Raw genomic sequence first — 24,955 nt, 5'->3', positions numbered from 1 at the left:
CTTTCCTTGAACCTTGGGCTGCTTGCACTCAGTTGCAAAGTGTCCAGGTTCACCACAGTTGAAACATTTAAATTTACTTCTGTCCACCATCCCAGTCTTGTATCCTCCTTTGCTTGTTGAAGATGAATAGCCTCCCTTCTGAAACTTACTAACAGTAGGTTTGTATTTATAGGAAGGGTTCTTCCGGAATCTCATGTTTCCAAACTTCTTGGCAAACAGTGATAGAGATTGATCTTCTAACTGTTCAAGCTCTTCCATTGTATAGAACTCTTCGTCACCACTGGAAGAAGCAGTCTGACCCATCTCAGGTACAACAAATTCCTGAGTAGTCTTAGAAGGAACAACAACATCCTTCTTCTTTTCTTCCAGTACAGGTGACTCAACAACTAGAGCTCTCGAATGGTTCTGTGTTTTACCCCAGCCATATCTCTGTTTACTCTGAACTTGCTCCAGTTCATAAGTTTTCAAAACTCCGTAGAGTCTTTCCAGAGAAATCTCATTCAGATCTCTGCTTTCCCTGATGGCAGTGATTCTGTGTTCCAGATGTTCAGGAAGTGTTAAGAGAAACTTCATGTTGACCTCTTTCTTGTCATAGAATTTCCCATTCAGATTTAAATTATTTATCAAATTATTAAGTCTGATAAATACTTCTGAAATCCCTTCTCTGGGATTGGAACCAAACTGTTCATACTGAGCCATCAGTATCTCTTTCTTGTTTTCCCTAACTTCCTCTGAGCCTTCATTGATAATCTCTAATGTATCCCAGATTTGCTTGGCGTTCGTACAATTTACAACAGCATTGTACATCACTGGATATAGAGATTCAACCAAGATTAGTTGAAGAGCGTCATCTAAGTTCATCTGTTCACTCTCTTCATCTGTGTACTCAGAAAGTTCTTTTGGAATGACCTGATGAGGTATTAACACACCATCCTCTTCGTGTGCTAATATGACATTCATCGGAGTAGTAACATCTTTGTCTAAAATCCCGATGTATTTTCTGTTCGCTGTTCGGAGGAATAGGAACATGTGCCTTTTCCATAGACCAAAGTGTTCCTGGCTGAACGGAGGGATTTTAATGCTACTGATCTTTTGCGTACTCATTTTTTTAAGAATTTAAAGTGAATAGTGTTTGGAGAGATTTGGATTTTTGAAGGAAAACTATTTTAAATCAAAATTAATTTTTTTTTTAAAAAAAAAAATTAATTCGAATTAAAAAATATTTGGATTTGATGTGAATAGTGTTTGGAGAGATTTGGATTTTTTGAAAGAAAAATATTTTTAATCAAAATTAATTTTTGGAATAAAATTAATTCGAATAAAAAATATTTGGACGTTACAGAGTTTGTATAGGATCTGATACGGTAAAATGGTATAAACCGCTCTGATGCCAATTGTTAGGTCCAGATATGATTGTAGAAGGGGGGGGTTGAATACAATCAATACCAAATCGTTGCGGAAGTGAATCTGATTGAATATGATTTGTTAATCAGATTATAATTAATTAATATAACAATGTTTGAAGTCGTTATATAATTAAAATGGTTCAGTTTTAATGTCCACTAAAGTTCGTAGAATAAATTCGACAGGGTATATTCTAGATTTAGTGATTAAAACAACCGGGTTATCAAAGCACAGAAAACTGTGGATATAACGATCAAGCAAGTTACAAACAACTTGAAAGCTTTACAAATGCTTTGAATACAAAGTGAATGAACACTTGAAAATGAAGAATGAATGCCATATTTATAGGCAAAGCATTGTACATGCAAGACAAACACAAGACAAGACAAATACTAAGAGGGTATGACAATCTAGGCTTGGGCAAGACAAATCAAGGCAAGGAAAGACAATCACAGATTGTCTACCAAGCTTTAATCAAGTCAGAAAGACAATTAGAAGGGAAGGTATGACAATCTCTTTGTCAGAAAGACAAACACTACAAACGGCAAGACAATTGGAGATTGTCTTGCACACCTCCTTGCATTCGGCAAGACAAGACAACTGGATTGTCTTGCAGAAAGTGAGACTCTCGGCAAGACAAGACAATAGGATTGTCTTGCTGTCACACAAGTCCTTCGGCAAGACAATTCAGTTGAATTGTCTTGCACACCACTGAAACACTCGGCAAGACAAGACAAGTGGATTGTCTTGCACACTGATTCCATTCCAAGTGGTCAGTTCGGCAAGACAATCACAGATTGTCTTGCTGGGCTGTTTTGGTGATTAAAAAAGTAATAATATAGTAAATATAAAATAGAAAATTATTCACTTAATTAAGTTAATCATATAAATTCATAAATTAAATTAATTCGAGAGTGAATTAATTTAATAAATAAATTACATAATTAATATAACTATTTGAGAAGTGAAATAATAGTCTATTAAATATTTAATCACCCAATCTTCAGTAGAACTGCTTCCTGTCTTCTTTAAACTTTAATAACTTCTTCTTGATTTGTCGAACGAACGAACTACCACTTCTGCTTGACTTCAAATATTTAATTTGAATAACTGATACACAAATGTACTGTCTGGTTCATCTGTATCTAGTTAAATCAAATATTCTTCGTCAAATAAACAATAAGAATTTGGTTAGTTCGTCGAGTCTTCGTCTTGTACGTACATCTTCATTAAATGGAATCTTCTGATGAAATAAAGTATAGAAACTTTATGTCTTCTGAGCTCCTGGACGTGCCACAAAAGATTATTTGTGCACTGAGGCTTGAACATATTAATGAACTTCTTTCAGTGGCGTGCAGCAGCATCCTGGAACTTATCTGGCATATGATTTCCATAAATCATTTGACGTTCTTCGTACTGATTCCGATGACTTGCTATTTACTGAGCTTTCTGATCTGAGTTGAGTTGTACCTCTTTAAATACAAATAGGCTGAACATATGCCTTTCAATAGTCATAAGCTGCAACAAGTCTCCTTCTTTTCTGCTTTGGTGGAGAAGCAGCTTCAGTGTTTAAAGTCTTAGAGACTGTATCAGAGTTTACAGTAGGAACTGTATCAGAGTTTGTTGGCACATCAGACTTTGTCTTCAGAATTTGTGTAGCAACAGAGGTTCTGGTCTTCACAGTGGAAGGGGCTGCATCAGACTTTGTAGCCCTTGTTGACTTGGATGCAGAAGATCTGCTTGCTGTGGGAGGTCTGGAAGGTTGAGGTTGTTGTTGTTGGGGTTGTTGTTGTTGGACTGGGGGCAAATCCATCCTAGCTCTAACTGGAGCTGGAATTAGGAGAGGCCTCTGGATTGGATACTTCTCATCTTTTGAGATGAGGTCCTTGAACACCCTTTTATGAAGCCTAAAGGGCTTGATCTCATCATCAACAGCAAAATCCACCTCACCAACAGTGGCATTAAACAGTAATTGACAAAATCTTGAGAAATATATGATTTGTCTATTTTCATGCATTCTTTCACCAATATTTCTAAGAACTAATCTACCAAAATTAAAATTAGTAGAGTAGATCAGAGAATACCCAATTTGTAGCATATCCATGGGTATAGCATCCCAGTTGGTGCTTTTCTTCTGGAAAGCCCTCGTGATACAGTCAAAGAAGAAGCTCCATTCCCTTCTTAGTCCTGGACGCTTTAATTGTCCCAATTTATCAAGCGATTCACTGTAGCCCAGAGCATTCATCATGCCCCTGAGATTGGTATCTCCATTTGTGATGTAAGCTGCATTCTCTGGCATGTTGAATGCTTGACGAACTGTGGCTGGAGTAACATCATACTCCTCCCCTTCATATTCGAACACAATAGATGGTGATCCATCTGCACCACCATTATCATATTGCCCTGTCCTCCAAAAAGTGATGATTTGGCTTCCAGAGAGTCTGGCAGGAGCGGTAAGAGCAGTAGCCAGGGCACTCTGTGCCAGGAATTGCTGGATTGGATGATACACCCTTGGAGCATCTGCTGTGTTAAGAATGGCAGCGTGGTTGTTGGGAACAAATTCTACACCTGCATGAGTAAACGCTGAAGTCGCCATTAGAACAGAGTTTGTAAAGGAAGAAAGGTGTTTGAGAAAGTGTGTAAGAGAAGATTTGAGTTGCAGAGAGAAAAGCTTAAGAGTTTGTTGAGAGAGTGTGTGTAAAGATGAAGTGTATAAGTGAACAACAAGCAATAAAATCTGATTTGATAAACTCTTCAGATTTTGTTTAGCTGTACACGCTTGGACTTTTGTTCAGCTGTACACCTGTCAGATTTTAACTGGTAGATGAGTGTTAGTGGCATGGAGAAAAGAAAATAGTAATCATGAGCACAGTAAAACTTGTGCAGTTATAAATGCTGATTACACGTTCTCCTATTAAAAAGTTTTACATGTAAGCCCACTAACAATACAGCCGTTTGGAACACTCTCTTCACATTCTCTGAATATTTAAACTCCTGAGATGTACAAGATTTAAAAAAATCAAGATCAAATCCCTCGAATTTTAAACTCTGAGATTTAAAACAAAGAAAATAAATTTCTAAGTACCTCAGAATAAGACATAATGTTTAGAAAATTCATCAAAAATCAGATTTTGTCATAAAATCCATAGCTCAATAATGTGCTTGTGAAATAATGTGTGTGATTTAACATATTAAATCAGAGACTAAAGAATTTCATAATTTCCTAAGAATAAGGAAGACAAATATAATCTGTTCAAACTCTCAAGACATAGAGAAGTGACATACTCTGATGAAGAATTATGCAATTAAATACCCCCTATATATATATATATATATATATATATATATATATATATATATATATATATATATATATATATAAGGACGCTTCTCAGTGCAAATGAGGCACGACCTTTAAATATAATATTGCATCAGTATTTCTCCAGTAATCAGAGATTGTGACTGGTCACCATAGATTATGAAATCTTAGCAATTACTTAATACCAGCAAATGTTTGGGTCTTCCCAGTCACTGTCATATAGACATCTACGATCTCAAAGGAGTACCATGCTTATCATCTGGGGTGTATTGGCTTAGATATAAAGTCATCAGAGTTTATAACCACTGTGCATCTCTAATTTAATGAGAGAAAATTCAAATTAATCAGTCTCACTTATAATTAAGATATGTGAAGTAAAAGAGTCTCAATGATATTAACATGCTTCTTGTGTAATACAGTTGCACAAAATTGAGATCAAGATTGAAGAACTTAACTGAGATTCATGATTACTAATTCAGATCATGCTTCATAGTATCTTCACAGGTTATTTGTCTCAAAGAAATAAAATGAGATCATTTATCAAGATTCAGAGTTTACAAACATCAGAGAATATCGTCAGAGAATGACAATCAGAGTATAACAAACAGAGTATATCATCAGAGAATGTCATCAGAGTTTAACAATCAGAGTATATCATGGCAAATTTGTGAGCAATACATATGGTAATTTGACAATTTAAACTTGAAAGATCTGACCATTATGTTTACTCAGTTCCTGATATCATTCCTAGCTCATTCACCAGCCTAGTAAAGATTGCTTCACATAGTGGTTTGGTGAATATGTCTGCTAGCTGCTGTTCAGTGGGAACAAAGTGAAGTTCAATGGTTCCTTCCAGCACATGCTCCCTTATAAAATGATATCTTATACTGATGTGCTTTGTCAGAGAATGTTGAACTGGGTTTCCTGTCATAGCAATAGCACTTTGGTTATCACAATAAATAGGAATTTTAGAAAAGGATAACCCATAGTCCAACAATTGATTCTTCATCCAAAGAATTTGAGCACAGCAGCTGCCTGCAGCTATATACTCTGACTCTGCTGTTGATGTTGATATTGACTTTTGCTTCTTGCTGTACCAAGAAACAAGTCTTCCACCCAGAAATTGACAACTCCCACTTGTGCTTTTCCTGTCAATTTTGCAACCTGCAAAATCTGCATCAGAGTATCCAATTAGACTAAAATCTGATTCTCTAGGATACCATAATCCCAATGATGTGGTTCCCTTGAGATATCTGAATATCCTCTTTACTGCAATCAGATGAGGCTCTCTTGGATCTGCCTGAAATCTTGCACATAGACATGTGGCATACATTATGTCTGGTCTACTTGCAGTCAGATAAAGCAAAGATCCAATCATTCCTCTATAGTTTGTGATATCCACTGATGCACCAGTATCTTTGTCTAGCTTGGTTGCTGTTGCCATAGGAGTAGTTGCAGCTGAACTGTCTTGCATACCAAATTTCTTCAAGAGATTTCTGGTATACTTGGCTTGATTGATAAGAATCCCATCTTCAGTCTGTTTAAATTGTAAACCCAGAAAATAACTGAGTTCCCCCATCATGCTCATTTGGTACCTAGACTGCATGAGCTTGGCAAATCTTTGACAGAGTTTAGCATTAGTGGAACCAAAAATGATATCATCAACATAGATTTGAACTAAAAGCAGATCATTACCATGATTCAAATAAAACAAGGTTTTGTCTATGGTACCTCTAGTGAATCCACTTTCAATAAGAAATTGAGCTAAAGTTTCATACCATGCCCTTGGAGCCTGCTTTAGTCCATAGAGAGCTTTGTCCAATCTGTGGACATAGTCTGGATGCTTTGGATCCACAAATCCTGGAGGTTGTTCAACATATACCTCTTCATCCAGTTTCCCATTAAGAAAAGCACTCTTGACATCCATCTGGAATACCTTGAATTTCTTGTGCGCAGCATAGGCCAGAAAGATTATAATTGCCTCCAATCTTGCAACTGGAGCAAATGTCTCATCATAATCAATACCTTCCTGTTGTGAATACCCTTTTGCCACAAGTCTTGCTTTATTCCTTGTAATGACACCTTCACTATCAGTTTTGTTTCTGAAAACCCATTTTGTACCAACTATGGATCTATCTTTAGGTCTTGGTACTAGGGTCCAGACTTTATTTCTCTCAAACTCATTTAGCTCTTCTTGCATTGCTTGAATCCAGTCAGCATCTTGAAGAGCTTCCTCCACCTTTTTAGGTTCTGTTTGTGACAGAAAGCAATGATGTAAACACTCATTTGCTGTAGCTGTCCTTGTTTGCACACCTGCTTCTGGATTTCCAATTATCAAATCAGGTGTATGAGATTTTGTCCACTTCCTAGCATGTGGAAGTTGGCTACTTTCATCATTGGATCCTCCCCCCTGATCCATGCTCTCTTGATTCTGTTGATCTTTCTCTGTAGCTCCCCCTGAATTTGTGCTATCAGAGTTTGAATCAGTATTCTCTTATGAGTTTGAGTCAGCATTCTCTGATGAGTTTGAGTCTTGGGTAGAGTCTGAAACATTCTGATGCTCCCCCTCAACATATGCTTCATCATCATGAACTTGTAAATTTTCACCAGAGTTTGTTGTATTTTGCTCACAGTCAGAGTTTGACTGTTCATCAGAGTTTGTCGAATCAGAGAATATTTCTTCATTTTCAAAATGCAGTTCTTCATGATCATCCATATCTGCTAAACCCATAATTCTCTTGTCATCAAATGACACATGTATGGATTCCATGATCACCTTGGTTCTTAGATTATAGACTCTGAAGGCCTTTGTTGTCAGAGGATAACCTACAAAAATGCCTTCATCAGCTTTTAAATCAAACTTGGTAAGCTGTTCTGGATGAGTCTTCAATACAAAGCATTTGCACCCAAATACATGAAAGTACTTCAGATTTGGCTTCTTTTTCTTCACCATCTCATATGGGGTCTTGCCATGCTTATTAATCAGTGTTGCATTTTGAGTGAAACAAGCTGTTTGAACAGCTTCTGCCCAGAAATAAGTAGGTAATTTGGCCTGATCAAGCATAGTTCTGGCATCTTCTATTAGAGTCCTGTTTTTCCTTTCAACTACACCATTTTGCTGTGGTGTTCCAGGTGCAGAAAATTGTTGCACTACACCTCTTTCTTTGCAGAACTCTTCCATTGTTGAATTTCTGAACTCAGTTCCATTATCACTTCTAATGATCTTTACTTTGTCTTCAGATCCATGGTCCAGTTGCTTCACATGATCCATCAGATGCAAAGCTGTTTCATCTTTAGAGTGAAGAAAATATACCCAAGTGTATCTAGTATACTCATCAACAATGACAAGAGCATATTTCTTCCTTGCAATGGATGGTACATTAACTGGTCCAAATAGATCAATATGTAGAAGATGATATGGCTTCTTTATTGAGAATTCAGTCTTACTCTTGAAGGATGTCTTTCTCTGCTTGGCCTTTTGACATGAATCACATAGACCATCTGAAGTGAGTAGTGATTCAGGGAGTCCTCTCACAAGCTTTTTCTTTATAAGCTCATTTATGGAGTTGAAATTGAGATGTGAGAGCTTCTTGTGCCACTTCCAACTTTCTTCTGCAGAGATTCTTGTAGATAAGCAAATTGCTTTTCCTTCAGAGTTTGTAGGCAAGTTGATTTCATAAATGTTTCCATGTCTGTGAGCAATCACTGCCACCTTGCCTGTTGACTTGCTTACTATCTCACTGTGTTCTTCATAGAAATCAACATGATATCCTCTGTCACAGATCTGACTGACAGAGAGTAAATTGTGTTTTAGCCCTTGAACAAGAGCTACATTTGAGATGATGACATTTCCAAGATTGATGTTGCCATATCCCAGAGTCCTTCCTATGTTGCCATCTCCATAAGAAACACTTGGGCCAGCTTTCTCCACAAACTCTGACAGCAGGGCCTTATTTCCAGTCATGTGTCCTGAACATCCACTGTCCAAGACTAGGATATTCTTCCTGTTGCCCTGCAATCACAAAGACCACTAATTGTTAGTTTTAAGGACCCAGACTTGCTTGGATCCCTTGGCCTTTTAAGTTTGTTAGCTTTTGCAGCGGAATTATTATTATCAGAGTTTGAGCTAACAGACTTTGGAACAGAGTTTGTACTAGAAACAGATTTTGTACTTGCAGAGTTTTTATTAACCTTTTTCAAAGAAGGTTTCAATTGATAATAATCATAAAACAAACTATGATATTCTTTGCAAGTATAAATAGAATGCCATAAACTACCACAATGAAAACATGGATCTTGTGGTTTATATCTAATACTACTTTTTCTAACTCCAGACTTTGTAGGTAAGGAGTTAATGTCCTTGTTCTTCCTGCAAAAATTAGCAAGATGATTAGTATTTCCACAGTTATGGCATGTCTTCCTAGGTGCATTTGGAATAGGCATGTAGTTATTACTCTTGTCTATTCCAACCTTGCCATTTCTATTTTTCCTAGGCTCCTTGTCTTTGTTATCAGACTTTACCTCTTTAAGCTTATGCTTAAGCTGTTTCTGAGTCATCAGTCCTATGTTAACCTGTTTGGGCTTATCAGATTTTAAATTGTTGTTAATCTCTGATTCTGGTCTACTCTGTTTAGACTTAGAGGATTCAGCAACAAATTTAACAGGTTTAACCTTAGGTTTTTCAGTTTTAACAAACTCTGTTTTTGATGACTCAGCTTCTGAGTTATCAGTGTAACCTAGTCCCTTCTTCCAGTTTCCACTACCTAAGATATCCTGAGTAGTTTTGCCTGAATTAGTCCATGTCTTAATAATATCCCTTTCCTTAGCAAGTTCTGATTGAAGAGATGCATACCTCTTTAATAGTTCATCTTTGACAATGACAGCATCATCTCTCTCTTTCTGAACTTCTAACATCTGAACTAATTCTTTTTCTAGATAATCATTCCTTTTCTTTACACTTAGAGTTTCAGATTTTAATCTTTCATTCTCTAAAGTCTGATCTCTAAAGCTGATATGCAAAGTTTTAAGGAACAATCTTAACTCAGTTATATCTTCAGTATCAAAGGCAAGAGTAGAATGAGGTACCTTAGCAGTAGATTCAGAGTTGTTGTCAGTGTTTGCCATCAGAGCATAATTGACTTCTTCCTCTGAATCAGATGTATCTGTCCAGTTTCCTTTCTTGGTGATAAAGGCTTTTTCCTTTTCTTTCTTGGCTTTCTTGCATTCAGATGCAAAGTGACCCTTTTCACCACAGTTGAAACAGGTATACTTGTCAGCTTTTCCAGCTTTTCCTTCCTTGCCCTCATTCTTCCTGAAGTTCTTCTTATCATAAACTCTGTCAGAGTTTCTGTCTTTCCTTGAGAAACTTTTGCCTTTGTTGAACTTTTTGTAAGCCAACTTCTTGAAGCTTTTCACCATCAATGCTGCTAACTGCACCATCTCATCATCACTGTCTTCAGAGTCTGAGGGAACATCAGAGTTTGAGACATCAGAGTTTGATGACTCAATGTCAGACTTTGTGACATGAGCTTTTCCTTTGCTCTTAGCAGCTTCCTCTTGAACTTTTAGAGCAACAGACTTTGATTTGCCTCCATGACGTTTGCTCCTCTGCTCCATCTCAAGTTCATGAGTCTTCAGTCTTCCAAAAACATCATCAAGAGACATTTCTCCAAGATCAAGATTGTCTCTTATTGTAGTGACTTTCAAATCCCATTTTTCAGGAAGAGCCAGAAGGAATTTGCTGTTTGAGTCTTCAAGATCATATTCCTTGTTCACCAGAGATAAGTCATTCAACAGTTTGACAAATCTGTCATACAGATCTGTCAAGGACTCACCAGATTTTGAGTCAAAGTGCTCATTCTCCTGTGTAAGGATGGTTTTTCTGTTCTTCTTGATGGCTTGAGTTCCCTGACATCTGGTTTCCAGAGCATCCCAGATTTGTTTAGCAGTTTTGCACCCAATCACCCTATTAGACATTGCATTATCAAGGGCAATGTGCAGAAGGTGTTTCACCTTTGAGTCTTTACCAATTGACAAGATGTCCTCAGGGGTATAATCTTTCTTGTCTTTTGGAACCATCTTCTGAGGTTCATCTCCAAGCCCAACAGAGAGCTTGGTGGGCATATGTGGTCCATCATAGATCCTGTCAAGGTATTCTGGATCGACAGAGTCTAGAAATATAATCATTCTCTCTTTCCAGACTGGATATTCAGATGCCTTAAGGACTGGAACTCTAAAAGACGAAGCTTGTGATTTTTCAGACATGATTGTGATTAAGATCTCACTGTAGTTATCTTAACAGAGCTCGCTCTGATACCACTTGTTAGGTCCTATAAACTTACTATATTAGTTTATATAATGAACACAATCAATCACACAGAATGACAATATAAGAGATTGAAAGCAGTAAACTCTTATTCACAAAGCTTAATCGGTTACAAAAACTCTCTCAGTGATTTATATATTATCACTAAGAGCTGCTAGGGTTCTGTAAAATATACTCGATAACTCAACTCGTATAGAGTAACCCTAATCTGTGTCTATATATACACAGTTACAAAATCAATCTCTGATTTGATATCCTATAAATCAGCTATGTATTCTATCAATCAAAGATTGCTACTGTTTTCTGTTTGGTTTCCATAGTCAGCAAATCACTCCTCCGCTTCTATCCTTCCTTGAAGTATATCCGCTTCTGAGCTCTTTCCACGTGTAAACTCTGACGAGTCTTGACTATGTAAACTCTGATCAGACTTTGTTAAACTCTGGTCAGACTTTATTAAACTCTGATCAGCTTCCAGCTTAAACTCTGATCACTCCTGTTCTAAAACAAATTTTAAGAACATTAGTAATCATCAATTATATCTAACAATATGATTATAACTAACAAAATACATAAGTCAATAAATGAATAAGCTGACGCGTAAACATTAAATTTGTATATGTTGTTAATTTGTATTTCTTATTTTCTAATATTTATAAAATACTCTCTAAAGATAGATTATAATATCTACAATTATCCCCTAGAAGTCCCTCTCATTATTATCCTTCTAATAAGCCAAAAATTTATCATTATTATTCTTTGAATAAAATTGTCATTATTATTAGTGGACTTGCCGAGCATTCAATTACTCATTCTTGCAATTATTTATATCATGTAAAGAGTAAAGAGTGAATATGATGCAGATCGAAAGATAGACCTACAATTATTTCTGATCGAAAGATCTTGACCTCACAATAATAATACACAAATTCATCTAAGTAAATTAAATAAAATAGAAAGTCAAACCAATAACAGAATTTATATTGTATGAAATATACATCTTTTTTTTGAAACTATGAAATATACATCTTTTGATAAATAACTTTAAAAATATATATTAATTCATATAGCATCCAAGAGCATCTGTAATAGCATTGGATATAATTATTGTCTAAGACATTATGTAAATTTTACTCAACATGTACGACATTGTGTTTCGATGGTATTGGTTACATTGGTTGATTATAATTTAAGAATAATGTGATACTAATATTTTAGATTGTTGTAAATATAATATATTAGTTTAATATGATAATAAATGATATGTAATCTTTCTACGGATTTGTTAGAGGTCTGTATAGGATCGACAAATATAGTTACTCATAAGAGGTTGACTAAAATTACAGACAAATATATATATTTTTTTTTATAATACCAACTCACTTTTTACCTAAATATTTTTCATGTATAGAGTTGCTCTAAAGCACATCTAAAAGCTCGTATGTATAAATTGCAATAATTATGCTTTCTTTCGCTCGCAAAATGGAAAACATTTCATCACAAAATGAAAAGAGAAAAGGAGTTTACATGTCTCATTTCAAAAAACATCTGTGCGCGACTAAATAATCCCACTGATCATAATAGTCTACTCTCAGGCCTCTGTTATCCCCGATCCACGACCAAGCCAAATGTGATCGGGAAAAGAAATCCATTTATATTTATTTCATCAGATCTACTTCCACAAAGGTTGAACTTTGCAAGAATACACTGTATAACTACTAACTAGTTATTTACTGCTGCCTGCATTTCTGTTGTTTTAAAACGAAGACCGCATCTGGAAATATTTTTGAGCAATCAATTTATAGTTTTTCGAAGGGAAAAAATGGTTTCATTAACCAAGCCGATAAGTGACATATATTTCTTAACCACCACCTAAAAAAATAATTATATCAAAATATATTTCACACATCCTCAAAGTATACATGCACCTATTCAACACAATTACACAAACCAACTGGCGTTTCAACATTCTGATCCCCCCAGTTGTCATGAAAATTACAATACCAAGCTGAATTCAGGATCCCGGTAAAACGAAGCCCCACTATACTCCTACATCAGAATCTAATTACTCTCTCTACATCCACAATGTTTCATCAGTACCCTAGAAGCCTTTCAGCGGGGAACCTTCATGATTCAGTGCTTCAAAACTAAGACAGATTCAAAACACAGTTAAAAAATTGTGAATATGACAATGCTACTTGATAGATATCTTCAGCCACTCGGCCCCTGTAGTTAGCTTCCTCCCCAGAATTAAACATCTACGAATCCACCATTTCATCTTGTATCTCATTGGGAGCAATAAGCCCTGGAATGCTAAGCATTCGTTGTCGCTCCCTTTCTCTTTGAGCGGCAGCTTCCTCTGCATACAGATCTTTGTTGTCCTGAGGAACATACAGGGGTGAACCCATCAAAGAGTGATCACAGAATTATTGATGTGAGGTACAATGCATCCTCTTATTAGCATAATATGATATTAAACTTCCTCTATCTGATCAAATTAATATGGCAATAACATAATACTGTAGAGCAATATTCAGTTCTAGGCTTCACCACAGAGCAGACCAGACCCATTTCACTCAAAACCTATCTTATTGACCGGATCTATACCTGAGCTGAGAACTCTTTTGATTGCACGAGAAAGTCTCGAATGTGATTCTTGAATGTGGAAAGATCTGCTCTCGACTCATACAGCCCATTCACAAAGTTGGCCACCTGCAAAAAAAAATTATCATCAAACATCCAATGCCTATAAATGTCTAGGAAATTGCTAAAATCTACTGCATTTTATTTAAGGCATTAAATTCATTTAAACTCTAATCTTCCTGAGATTATGTGCAAATTACACGCATACAAACATACCTCAGTTGCAGTCATGTTTGGGAACGATGAACCCAACAGCTTTATCGTATACTCACGGATAAACATAGCATTGTTGGGGTACGGATAGGCAACTGTTGACGAATCCCACAAAGGTTCAGTCAATGAGCCAGACTCCACCTGAAAAATGTGCATAAAAACAATGAACATCAAAGTTGAGCAAAATTCATAACAAAGAAAACCATAGTGATATATTACCAGGCAGAATAGATGTTGAAGTACTGAGACATGCAACTTGAAACCGGGTTTGTGAAATGTATCTGTCAACACCGCAAATATCTCTTGCTCGATAGTTAAGAAGTAACTACGGTAAAATTGATTACAGAACTCGGACGCCTGCCACAGTTAAGAGTTCAGAATGTAAAGCCATTTTAAGAACAATAGGTTTCCACTTTCCAATTTGACCGTTATACATCCCTATAATACTTGCCATGAGGTGGATGGCATATAATAAAAATATGCTCAATGAGATGCAAGTTACTAACAGAAATTTAACCACACCTGAAAGTTCTTCAACATCTCCAGTAACAGGTTCAGTCCCGTTTCAGCAATATTTCTTTCAGTATGTCTGAACGCCCATATTATAGAATCCATAACAAGTTTAAGTTGCTGACGGAATCAAAGAACAAAATAAATGGCTAGTAAATAATTATGTGCATATCCGAACAAAATAAATGGCTAGTAAATAATTATGTGCATATCCAAACAAAAACTCGCAAAGCAAATAACACAATTTACCATAAACCCATATCAGGGGAAGGATTATTATTGCTGAACTGACAAAAACACAAACCTCGCTTGACAGCAGAATCAATGCCTGAAAACAATGTGTCGCAATGGCGCGAAGTAAGGAAAAAAATTTGAGACGATGCTCGGGATAATCTTCGAAATTCTTTGTAATCATCTGCAAGATATCACAAGTTCTAACGATTAAGTCACAGGAAACGACTGGGGCCTTCTTTTCTGCTAATAGCATTACACTTTCGGCAGTTGATGAAGACGGATTTAATACTAGAACCATACCAAACATCAAGAGATACATAAGCGGTGCATCATAATTCTACAAGCAATGACAGAAGAATAAACTGATAACCAAAGCACTACAATAGTTCCTTCTTTATAGTATACTACCAACCACAGGATAGTAAGAATATAAACGCATATATCTAACCTCCAGGGTACACTGAAATGCAGCTTCAAATATGCGAGGGATATCCTCTATCATGGCACCCCTATACCTACAGAACAGATAAAGAGGCATCTAGTAAAAACAGAACAAGCAGAATACATGATAAAAAAAAAAACACCTCTTTGCACCAGTTATCAGCACAATACATGTGATAAGGATGAAACAAACGCATACTTATTTATTATTGTTGCAAAAAGAGACAAGACTTCTGATTCTCTGGCATCAGGCAGATTGCGGGCATAATCACCTAGAACTGGGTCCATCATTGGAGGCACAAATTGTTTTCCTATTTGTGGTTGATCTTCGGCTTTATCTAGAAATGTCTCGATAAGCTTAAGAGTTTCCCTTTTCACTGATCTGTTGAGGATAAATATACTGGTAAGCTCACTACCAAAAACATTTTATCCTAAATATATCTTGTATGTGACCTCACCGCAAAAGCTTTACAAAAGATGTCCTTGAAGCATAGGGGATGCCTTCAGCAATGCTTGCTGATATAAGCTCACTATACATTCTGGTGGCACAACATTTATAAATTCATATGTTAGCCACTGCAAAGAAACAATTGAGAATAAACAGCACAACCAATACAGTGAATCGTATATCTTAAAAGGCTTGCCTATAAACACTTAGCATGTCCAAAAAGATCAAAGAAATTTGTGACAAGAAATATGTTCCAAGTGAAGCAGCAGCACTCGTATTTGTCTGCCAATGAAACAAAATCACTAAAATCATAAACTTGATCACACAAAATCCATCACAAGTTTTTAAAGAAGAGAATGCACAGAACAAGAAGAAAAAATAAACCCAAAAGCAGATTCAAAATATGTAAAAGTGGTTAGGGTGTTGATTTAAAGAACAGGTGAATTTTTAAAAGAAGGCCCTGCATTTCAGTGACCACTAAAGTACTGGCCCACTTGGGTCAATCCCTATCTGTCACTACATAATTGGCATTGTTTTACACAGAATGCGCTGGCCAAATATTGTGAAATAATTTGAGTGCGTCTACCTTGTAAATATGGAATATGTAATTTAGAAATGGAAGAGATTTATATAGACCCCAACCACCAGTTAATGCTAGAGTAGTCATGATCACAAGACAATTGTGCTAGAAAGATAATATAGTTTATACAAGGATTTTTTTTATTTTTACACTTTGGGACTCAGATGTAGAATCAAAGTAGTTAAACTGAAGGGGAATATCATTTATCAAACAAGCAAAATTTATTTCACATGAAAGTAATATCCTGCGTAAGCATCAGTATTGGTGATCAGGAAGGCACCAGAAACAGAGGACTAGTTTTTTTCTTTATACTGAATTGTTTAAAACAAATTCATAAATTTTCTAACCCATTCCACAATTAAAAGTTAACACAAACCGACAACTTTAATATGCCTAAACTAACAGCAATATGGACAATTAACATCAAGTTTACCAGACCAATCCTCACAGGAGACTGCAAAATATGAAATAGCATCACCATAACTTTATGTTAACAGAATCAGAATAAGGGTGTATGCACTGACTGTCAAGAAACCATCGTAGTACATTACTGTACATGATCAACTACCTGCAATATATTGAGCACCACCCTCACGACTTCTGGGTCCTTTAGGAAATCAACACTCTGGCGTGCTTGACCAATGATCTCAGCCCATTTCTGCAAGAAAGATTTAATGATACCTTGACTGAAGGTACTTGGTATTCTTCAACACATGGTTGGGAATTTATAATACAGCCATGATTGAGCAAAACCCTAAGAAACACCCTCACTTTCTAATATATTCTTTAAAAAAACTGTAAGCAATTGTACCTGATTTGGAAGCTCCATTAGTCTCTGCAGATACTCATCTCTCTTCTGCGGGTCAGATTCTGCTTGAATCATAGTACCAACCTAGTAAAAACCATGAGAATCAAATGTTAAAATAAGACTTTCTCTTAATCAGCCAAGCATAGGAGCCCTGATGTAGTCAGAGAGAATATTAAAGTTATAGTAACTAACAGATTCATAAAACGTATGGATCTGATGAGGCTCAAGATCAACAATAGTTGTAGGAAGACTGGTCAAGAGCTCAGAAACAAATGGTTCACTTTCTCCAACCTAGAAAGAAGAGAATACAAGTCAAACTTGGTCTACGCAATACAACAGAATCAACAGATACACAAAAGCAATTATTACCTGAAGTATAACAAATTTGCGCCTACACTTTTGAACAATTTTCAAAAAGGTATCACAAGCCATGTCCTAAGAAACGCATTCATCAAATAAAGGTCAGGCCAACAGATATCTTCAATATTACAATAAACTTAACATTAGAACAAATATTTTCCATATTCAGCAAGATTTGTATATCTGAAATTTATCACATAAAGCCAAGCGACAATAACCAATAACATAAGGAATGGGATGATTAGTTGCATATGACAAGGTTAAAAAATCAACAAGAAAGGACATTTAGCAGAAGAATAGGTCACCAAACAGAAAACAACCTGAACTCCAGGATGAGTCTCGTGCATAAATTCGAACAACTTATTTACAACCGTTTTCAAGAACTTCCAATGAGCACGCAGAAACCTCGGGTACTGGCCAACAACATACCTGGTAGACAAACAAAGAATAGCACATTTCACTATTGCGACATAAGAACACGAATGCACCTAGGGGGAAGGAAAAACAAGTCATGGGTCATATTACCCTAAACGTAAAACAGGTCAATAAATCAAACCCAGAAGACAACCTACATTGCATAAGAGTGCCACAACCCAACCTGTTTACCTCACTAGATAAACAAGTTGTGTCTAACCGAAAACGACAAACTTAATTATGTATTTGGGTATTTGGTAATAACTTTAGGACCTAGAATCATTAGTTTTCTGCTGCCGAAATATATCAGCACTCCCCAGAAACTGTATAATGGTATGCCTACTATATATGTATTTTCATGAAATTCTATTATTAAAATTATTGACAAAATGGGTTCCTCCACAAATCAAAGAGTTTGTTCCACTATATGCTATCAGAAAATGTTGTGGAACTCAAAGAGCAGGCTATTGATAATTATGCATACTTCAGTTCTATCTATACTTAAAAGGAACAATTCTAAAAGATCCAGAGTTGGTGATGTAGGATGAAGAAGCTTGCAGTATTATGGAGACCATTTTCTTAAAACATTTTCCCTACATTATTAAATCAAGGAGGATTTGGAATTTTCTATACTCTAATGATTAGCAGGGACAAGCAGTTTGGGGATGTTGGAACGAGTTAAGGTCATTGTTTGATTTGATGCCTTGTAAACATTTAGTATCTTGGTTTGTCAACGATGACAATTAATGGATATGTTAAAAAGGGATAATTTGAGGCCAGCACACTTCTTCATAAGATGCAGATAGTTTGAAAGATAACAAAAGTTGGAGGGAAGAAATAGGTTACAACTAATTTTTTGGGTCAAAGGAATGAAGATGAACCAATGGTCATTCCAGGTTTGACCCGCAATTGACTCGAGCTAGAATCATATTGAATGATTCCACCGCGAAATATCTCTACCAAGCAGGGTTTTAGCTAAGACATGTACTAAATGATTAAAAAAGTAAGTCGAAATATTAGAAGTGTCCACTGCCTGGTACGTTGCTCTTAAAAAGCAAAGAAGTGGTCAAAGTATTTACATAATGTTACTTGCAATAACTGCTTTGTTGTCTTTTCCCTTAGTTACTTCACAAAGATTTAGCAAATCACGAATCACCATCACAAGAAATCTGTTTTCCTGCCAAAAGTTTATAAAAAATGAGAGAAAATAATTGTATCTAAAAGGTTATTACGGGAGAGCAGAGCACCAATAAAATTCTGTACAAACAGATAATATAGGCAGTGACAAGAGTGAAGAATCAAATACTTACTGTAAATACTGAAGTTGATTTGTGATCAATTATCAATGAACATTAAGTGATTCCAAGACCAGCCAGACATATATGCTTGTAATTTATTTATTTAAAAAAAAAAAGGAACATGTGTGTTCTCAAAACTAACTATTAAAGGTGAAGTCGACTTATTTCCAAATTAACATTGGATATAGGATCATATACTAATTACTGGATGTATTAAAACTATTAAAGAAAACAGAATTTTCGATTCTAATTGTATTATTTCAGATCAGATAAACCGCAACATAATTGTATTATTTCAGATCAGATAAACCGCAACAAACAGACTTGTTAAGGCAAACATGGGCCAACAATACTGGTAAAAGAGAGAGTAGAATATTATCATTCTTATGCATGGTTCTTTGAATGAGCTTCTGATTTTATAATGGCAAACCTGTTCTTCCATCATTGACCCGGATATGGAACCAATCGCCCAGCATAGTGTGTTCAAGTTGTTCCAGGTCCAATCCTCTCCATTTAATTGTTTGCTTAATTTCTTCAGCATCTATTGCAATCCAAAAATAAAAAAATAATGTCATAAACAAAATAGATGTGCAACACTTGAAATGTATATTTTTCCCTCAGTAAATACTAGATCACAAGTTCTCCGGTAGGATGAATACTATCAAATATTAAAACCTCTCGACAAAAGAATATTGTACAGTAGTGATCCCATAAAAAATCATAATAGAAAATATAAGAATCACATATTCTGTACCTGCTTTTCAGTATCCTCATGGTCAAGATGTGACAGATAAATAAGTGTTTCCCTCATGATCTGCAATAAATAATTCATTAAGCATTTACATGAGAGCCAACACACATTTAGAGCACATTGTGAAATGCTTTTTTTTTTTTTTTTGTTTTTGAAAGCAACATTGTGAAATACTAATAAGCATATTAAGTTCAGCACTTAAACACCTTTATTGTATTACAAGATGTGTGCCTTTCGGGTTTCACTTGGCCTCAATTAGGGCTGCACTAAAATACGGTCTGGACTCTGGACAGATAAATTGCCTGCGCTCCAGTCCAAATTCTAATTATTCCAATCTTCAGTCTGGTCCAGTTCCAGACCTTTGTGCAGCCCTAGTTTCAATTAGATGCTTTCTGTCCCTAATAACCATCGGTTCAGACACTTAATATCAGTGTCTTCGTGGTTGTGCTACTCACTACCCGCTCAAAATATAGTATTTGACATGAATTTTTCACAGTACGATGCAAGTGAACCATCTTAAGTCCCAACATAGGAATCATAAAATTAAAGGCCTAAAACAATAATCCAAAATTCTTAATCGAAGTCATCGTCCAAGCTAAAAAGAAGAATTCTTTATTTACTAGCTATAGTTAGAAGACCTGCTTCATATTATCTTGATTCAAAGAAAAGAAAGCAGACCTTATATTGAACGAGAACATCATTGTCCTTCATGGTTTCACGCACAATATTCCCATTTTCATCTTCAACAATCAGCACCTCCTCTGGCTTAGCCATGCGACAGATCATAAGTAATCTCAACCTTGACATTGGATTCGCATAAAGTTGGCGTCGTTGCATAAGTTGTGAACCATGGCCATCAGCCAAACCATGAAGCAAGGGCATCTGCTGACCATGTCCAAGAATAGGGTCAGGCATCAGTAGCCGAAAGTTTCTCATAGCCAATCAACTTGGACTAATTTTTTATGACCTTAAAGTAGGACCACAAATAGAAAATGTGAAATTCCTACAGGGGCCATATGCAAAGTGCCACTTACTTAGCCAGGATCTTTCAAGAAGAAATAATAAGCACAAGCATCTAGTTATTCTCCATCAAAGAAGCTATTGAAAAATACTACATGCCATTAACAAATTGCCAAAGAACCACCACATACATTTTTACATGAAGCTCTCATTCTGATTTAAATTCAGATTTATACTGACCACTGAGAGTAATATACACAACTATAACCATTTCAGTTGTATATTGTATGACAGCATTACTACATATTCATCTAACTTGAGCTAATATTCTCACCAGCTATAATTTTTGGCCATCTATACCAAAATGGCTGCAAACTCTGATCATAGTTATAGTTTCCTAATACAATATTTTGTACAAGAATGGAAAAAGGTGAACCTGAAGATTAATAAAATTATTATACGAATCGTCTAATCAAGTAGTACACTTAATTTTGTCATATTACCTTTCGGATAGTTTACAAGTAAGGGATACCAACTTAAAGTTTCAGACAACAAAACCAACTGAAGGGTTACAACTTAAAGTACAAAAATGATAAAAATATAATACTAGGCAATGTATCTAACAGTAGTGAACTCTATCAGAGAAAATGTAAACACCTAGATATAGAATCACCAGGAAAGAGAACTTACAAATAGTATATGTTATAAACTAATTGGTCTTCCAAACCATCACAAACAGCTCTGAACAACGAAATAATATTTAGCATACCTGTAGTCCCATCATGTTGACAGTTGCTGCAGGATTATCAAGATTATGGTGAGCCTCGAAAAGCTCCAAAACTAAGGAGTTCCAATAATCTAAGCAAACCTACCACAAACCACAAGCATAGCAACAGTGAGTTATTATTACAAGCATCCAAAAAACTGAATCAATTGATTAGTTCAAAAAGAGTAGTAGCAAGTAGGTTAGCTTATTGATTTCATTATATAGCAAGAATGCTTTTCTCCAAGTCTGACCAACACGTTTAGGCCTGACAATAAGCCATACCTTGAAAACTTCAGTATCATCCACATATGAAATGTCAATAAGATATTCGAGGCCCACAAGCAAAGCAGTTATATTTTCTGGTGCCGTTTCCAAAATTCGAATATGAAACTGCACAAGAAAGAAAATATTAGCTATTTAACTGACTACACAGAACAGATAATGTCTGAAATCAATAAAGTATTCTACTTCCTCAGACTCTTAAAGAAAGGTGACAGGTGAAACATCATAATAGCCAAGTCTCTCGGGAGACATGTTCCCTTATCCAACAACTTAGCAATCCTTTTTAAAGGTCTAACATAAAGAAAGGCTAGCATATACTAAATGCTGAGGAACATGAGATGGGGGAAATTAATCATACATAAAACCTAAGTCAAACGAAATTGAAGTGTAAACTATCTCAAAGTTCTAATAGCAATGCTGTGGACAGATGAACGATATATTACAAAGGGATTCTTGTTATATACTATAGCTAAGAATCCATAACCAAGAACTCAAACTTGCCTTGTAAAAGGATGTGAAAAACAAAGCCAAATTCTGAATAAATGCCTGCAGAAAAATCACAAAGATGTATCACCAATATATACATGGAATCTAGAAGTCATCAACAGACAACAAGATAGGCAACATATACCTGTTCCTCGCTAGAGCCTTGTGCATAGGCTTCAGGTATGTTTGCACTGATTGGAAGGATACCCTATATGACATAGAAACACCACAAGATTCACAACATTGAGTTCTCAGAAACGCTAAAAGTGATGCATGTGTTACATAATGTCTATAAGATCAAGTAGAAAAGAACAGATATAACTTACCTTCAACTGTAAGATGAATATGCTGTACATCTTGACATATTGCAAGTTATAAAAATCTCCAAAGTTAAGGGCAGCAACCTGTGAATGCAATATAATTAAGCGTTTACGTCATCTGTCCTGTAATTGTTTTTTTTTTTGTAATTTTAAGAATATGGAAAAGCACCTCTGTCAAGCATTGGAGTGTTAGGTTCCGGTATGATGGTAAAGGAAAGAACTTAAGAAGAGTTTCAAGCTGCCAAAAAGTTCAAATAATCAAATTAAAAAATTGGGTTGCATAAAAAGAGAACTTAAATATTAATATGCTTGTTTTATAGCATACTACTAGAAAATTTGCCTGCTCGCTTAACATGTACAAAGTTTAACAAGGGAAATAGATAGAAAAAAGATTCAGTACAAACCAGTGGGGATTCAAAGATATAACCCAGAGGGATCCATGAAAGGAAGGCATGCAACGTGGCCAGCGTCGCCCGTACAAGCTCTGTTCTTTGAGATGCTGATAGAACATATAGGCATAACTCATGAATGAGCTGAAACTCGCTGTGACCAAGAACACAGACCTAATGTTAATAGTTTATAACAAAATTAACAAGAGGAAATTAAAATTTAAAACTAATATAGCATAATAACCATAAACTTGCTTGCAAAACTACACACAGTCCCTAGCAAGTGCAAGTAAACAGAACAAGGTGAACATATAGCATTATTTACACTTAAGAATGAGGATTAGGTTTAAAAAACAATCCTAACCGGTTTTTTAACAAACACTTTCGCCAATGCAAGCAAACAGGAAACACAAACACCAATCTTAAACAGTCATTGTACAATTGTAAGCAACATGAATCGCAATGTACATTTTACAATACTAAAACTAGTCAATTACCTGTTTAGTGACTGTTTCAGCTCTTTAATTTTAAGTTGAGTCATTTCACCTCTTGAGAAATCAAAAACTTCTTCACTTAAAAGCTGGAAGGAAGTGAATGCTAACGATAATTAGACATGCTTACAAGATTACAAGGTAGTAGAAAGTCAAGACATGTTTGACATACTTTCAATATAGCCATGCAATTTTCACAAATGGTCTCACTAGTTTTTGCTGCTGCGACTAGATCAGGAATAAAGCTTCGCCACCTTGATGGCCACTCGTGCTTTAGTATCTGTGCAGAAGAAAAAACCATCAAGACCACACCAGGGCATGACTCATGTTATCCGATTACACTTTAGGTGCAGCATTATAACTGATAATTAAAGTTATCAATAGGAATTTACCTGAACCAGTATAATATTTAGTTTGTTCACATATAGCCTTTCTCGTCGAAAAGAATTCTCATCACTGGAAAGCTAAACATAAGGAAAAAGATCATGAAGATATATTCCATATTTAGGGTCTGTAAGACGGCAATATGGATGATTCCAATGGAAACATGGAAGAAATACCTTAACAATAACATCCGAGATATAGTTCTTCATTCCATCTCGCTGATCAACCGGCAAGGCATTCCATCTATACTTAATCACACCTTCCAAAACCTAAAAAAAAAAAAAAATCAGTCCAAAGTTCGAATACAACCTCCTTTAAAGGACGCATTAAATTCAGCTGCGCATTTCAACTTTTAAGTTAATCTAAACTAGAAAAGGCGGTAAACCTTTACACCCTGGAACTGACCTGGAGTGCAAAGAACTTGGTATTGAGATTCTGTGTGCTAGAAAGAATGTGCACAACCTGAAGCCAGGTATCAGGATTGCTTTGCAAATCGCGCAAAATTAGATCAGCAGCATTCCTCTGTAGAGACAACACGAACAATTAAGCAGCAATTTGAATGAAAAACATTAAAATTTTACAAACATTTCCCAATTGAACCAAGCCTGCCAACTGCAAAGCGCTACTTAATTGTTTTAGTTCTCTTATTTATCCCCTAGTCCTTAATTACCCGAAAGAAAACATAGAAATCGAACAATTATCACATAAAATAGAATCAGCACACAACATTCCACATTTCAAGAAACAATAAAAACACATAGCATAGTCAAATTAAACAAACACGCAGAAACAACAAAAACAAACCTCATCCTTAGATCCGGTGCCGTAAAAAGCGGAGACGGTGGCGTCGAGCAAGGGCACATCAATAGGCTGTGACAAATCCCTCAGCTTCTCAGCCGCCATTTCAACTCAAAACCCTAGATAGAGACGAGTTAAACCCTAGAGCTTCGAATTCAAGCAGGAGAAGCTACTCGAAGTCCTGGATAGAGAGAAAAAAGAACTGAGTAAATAAATTTGTGAAATTAGTATGACGAGGTTGGGGGTTTAAGTAGGAGCTGAGTGTAAAAGCAAAGGGTGGTTGTGTTGATTTCTGATTTCTAGAACTGCCTAAATCGGGGCAAATGGCCCGTCT

The 24,955-nt window shown here is 35.9% G+C and overlaps 1 protein-coding gene across 2 annotated transcripts; it reads right to left on the bottom strand.

Annotated features, from left to right (window-relative positions):
• Positions 1–12,918: 12,918 nt before the first annotated feature.
• On the bottom strand, positions 12,919–24,955 carry LOC108214389 (protein EXPORTIN 1A). 2 transcript variants are annotated; one of them, XM_017386370.2, is made up of 32 exons: positions 24,628–24,955; positions 24,229–24,345; positions 24,000–24,092; positions 23,832–23,903; positions 23,612–23,719; positions 23,446–23,528; positions 22,964–23,102; positions 22,729–22,797; positions 22,566–22,643; positions 22,385–22,447; positions 22,255–22,299; positions 21,754–21,861; positions 21,475–21,573; positions 20,424–20,627; positions 19,749–19,808; positions 19,425–19,535; positions 18,776–18,873; positions 17,603–17,711; positions 17,292–17,357; positions 17,115–17,213; positions 16,926–17,006; positions 16,683–16,772; positions 15,731–15,816; positions 15,545–15,625; positions 15,286–15,468; positions 15,094–15,160; positions 14,716–14,826; positions 14,424–14,531; positions 14,121–14,258; positions 13,905–14,042; positions 13,653–13,757; positions 12,919–13,426 (listed from the first exon to the last, which is right to left on the bottom strand). In XM_017386370.2, the coding sequence occupies exons 1-32, from the start codon at positions 24,724–24,726 to the stop codon at positions 13,304–13,306; spliced, it is 3,231 nt and encodes a 1,076-aa protein (XP_017241859.1). In that variant the 5' UTR covers positions 24,727–24,955; the 3' UTR covers positions 12,919–13,303. The 2 variants fall into 2 exon arrangements, with proteins under 2 accessions (XP_017241859.1, XP_017241858.1); XM_017386369.2 differs by having other exon boundaries at positions 20,424–20,630; positions 24,628–24,875.

This window comes from Daucus carota, chromosome 3, assembly GCF_001625215.2.
Source record: "Daucus carota subsp. sativus chromosome 3, DH1 v3.0, whole genome shotgun sequence".
Classification (NCBI taxonomy): domain Eukaryota; kingdom Viridiplantae; phylum Streptophyta; class Magnoliopsida; order Apiales; family Apiaceae; genus Daucus; species Daucus carota.
The sequence above is the reverse complement of the archived record's forward strand: the minus strand, read 5'-3'. Positions and strand labels throughout refer to the sequence as shown.

Excerpts from the sequence above, each read along its gene's own strand:
- LOC108214389 (XM_017386369.2), bottom strand. The coding sequence starts at position 24,726 with ATGGCGGCTGAGAAGCTGAGGGATTTGTCACAGCCTATTGATGTGCCC. Across the intron at positions 23,103-23,445 it reads CTGAAACAGTCACTAAACAG|CGAGTTTCAGCTCATTCATG; the intron begins GTAATTGACTAG and ends TCTTGGTCACAG. Across the intron at positions 22,448-22,565 it reads TATTCATCTTACAGTTGAAG|GGTATCCTTCCAATCAGTGC; the intron begins GTAAGTTATATC and ends TATGTCATATAG.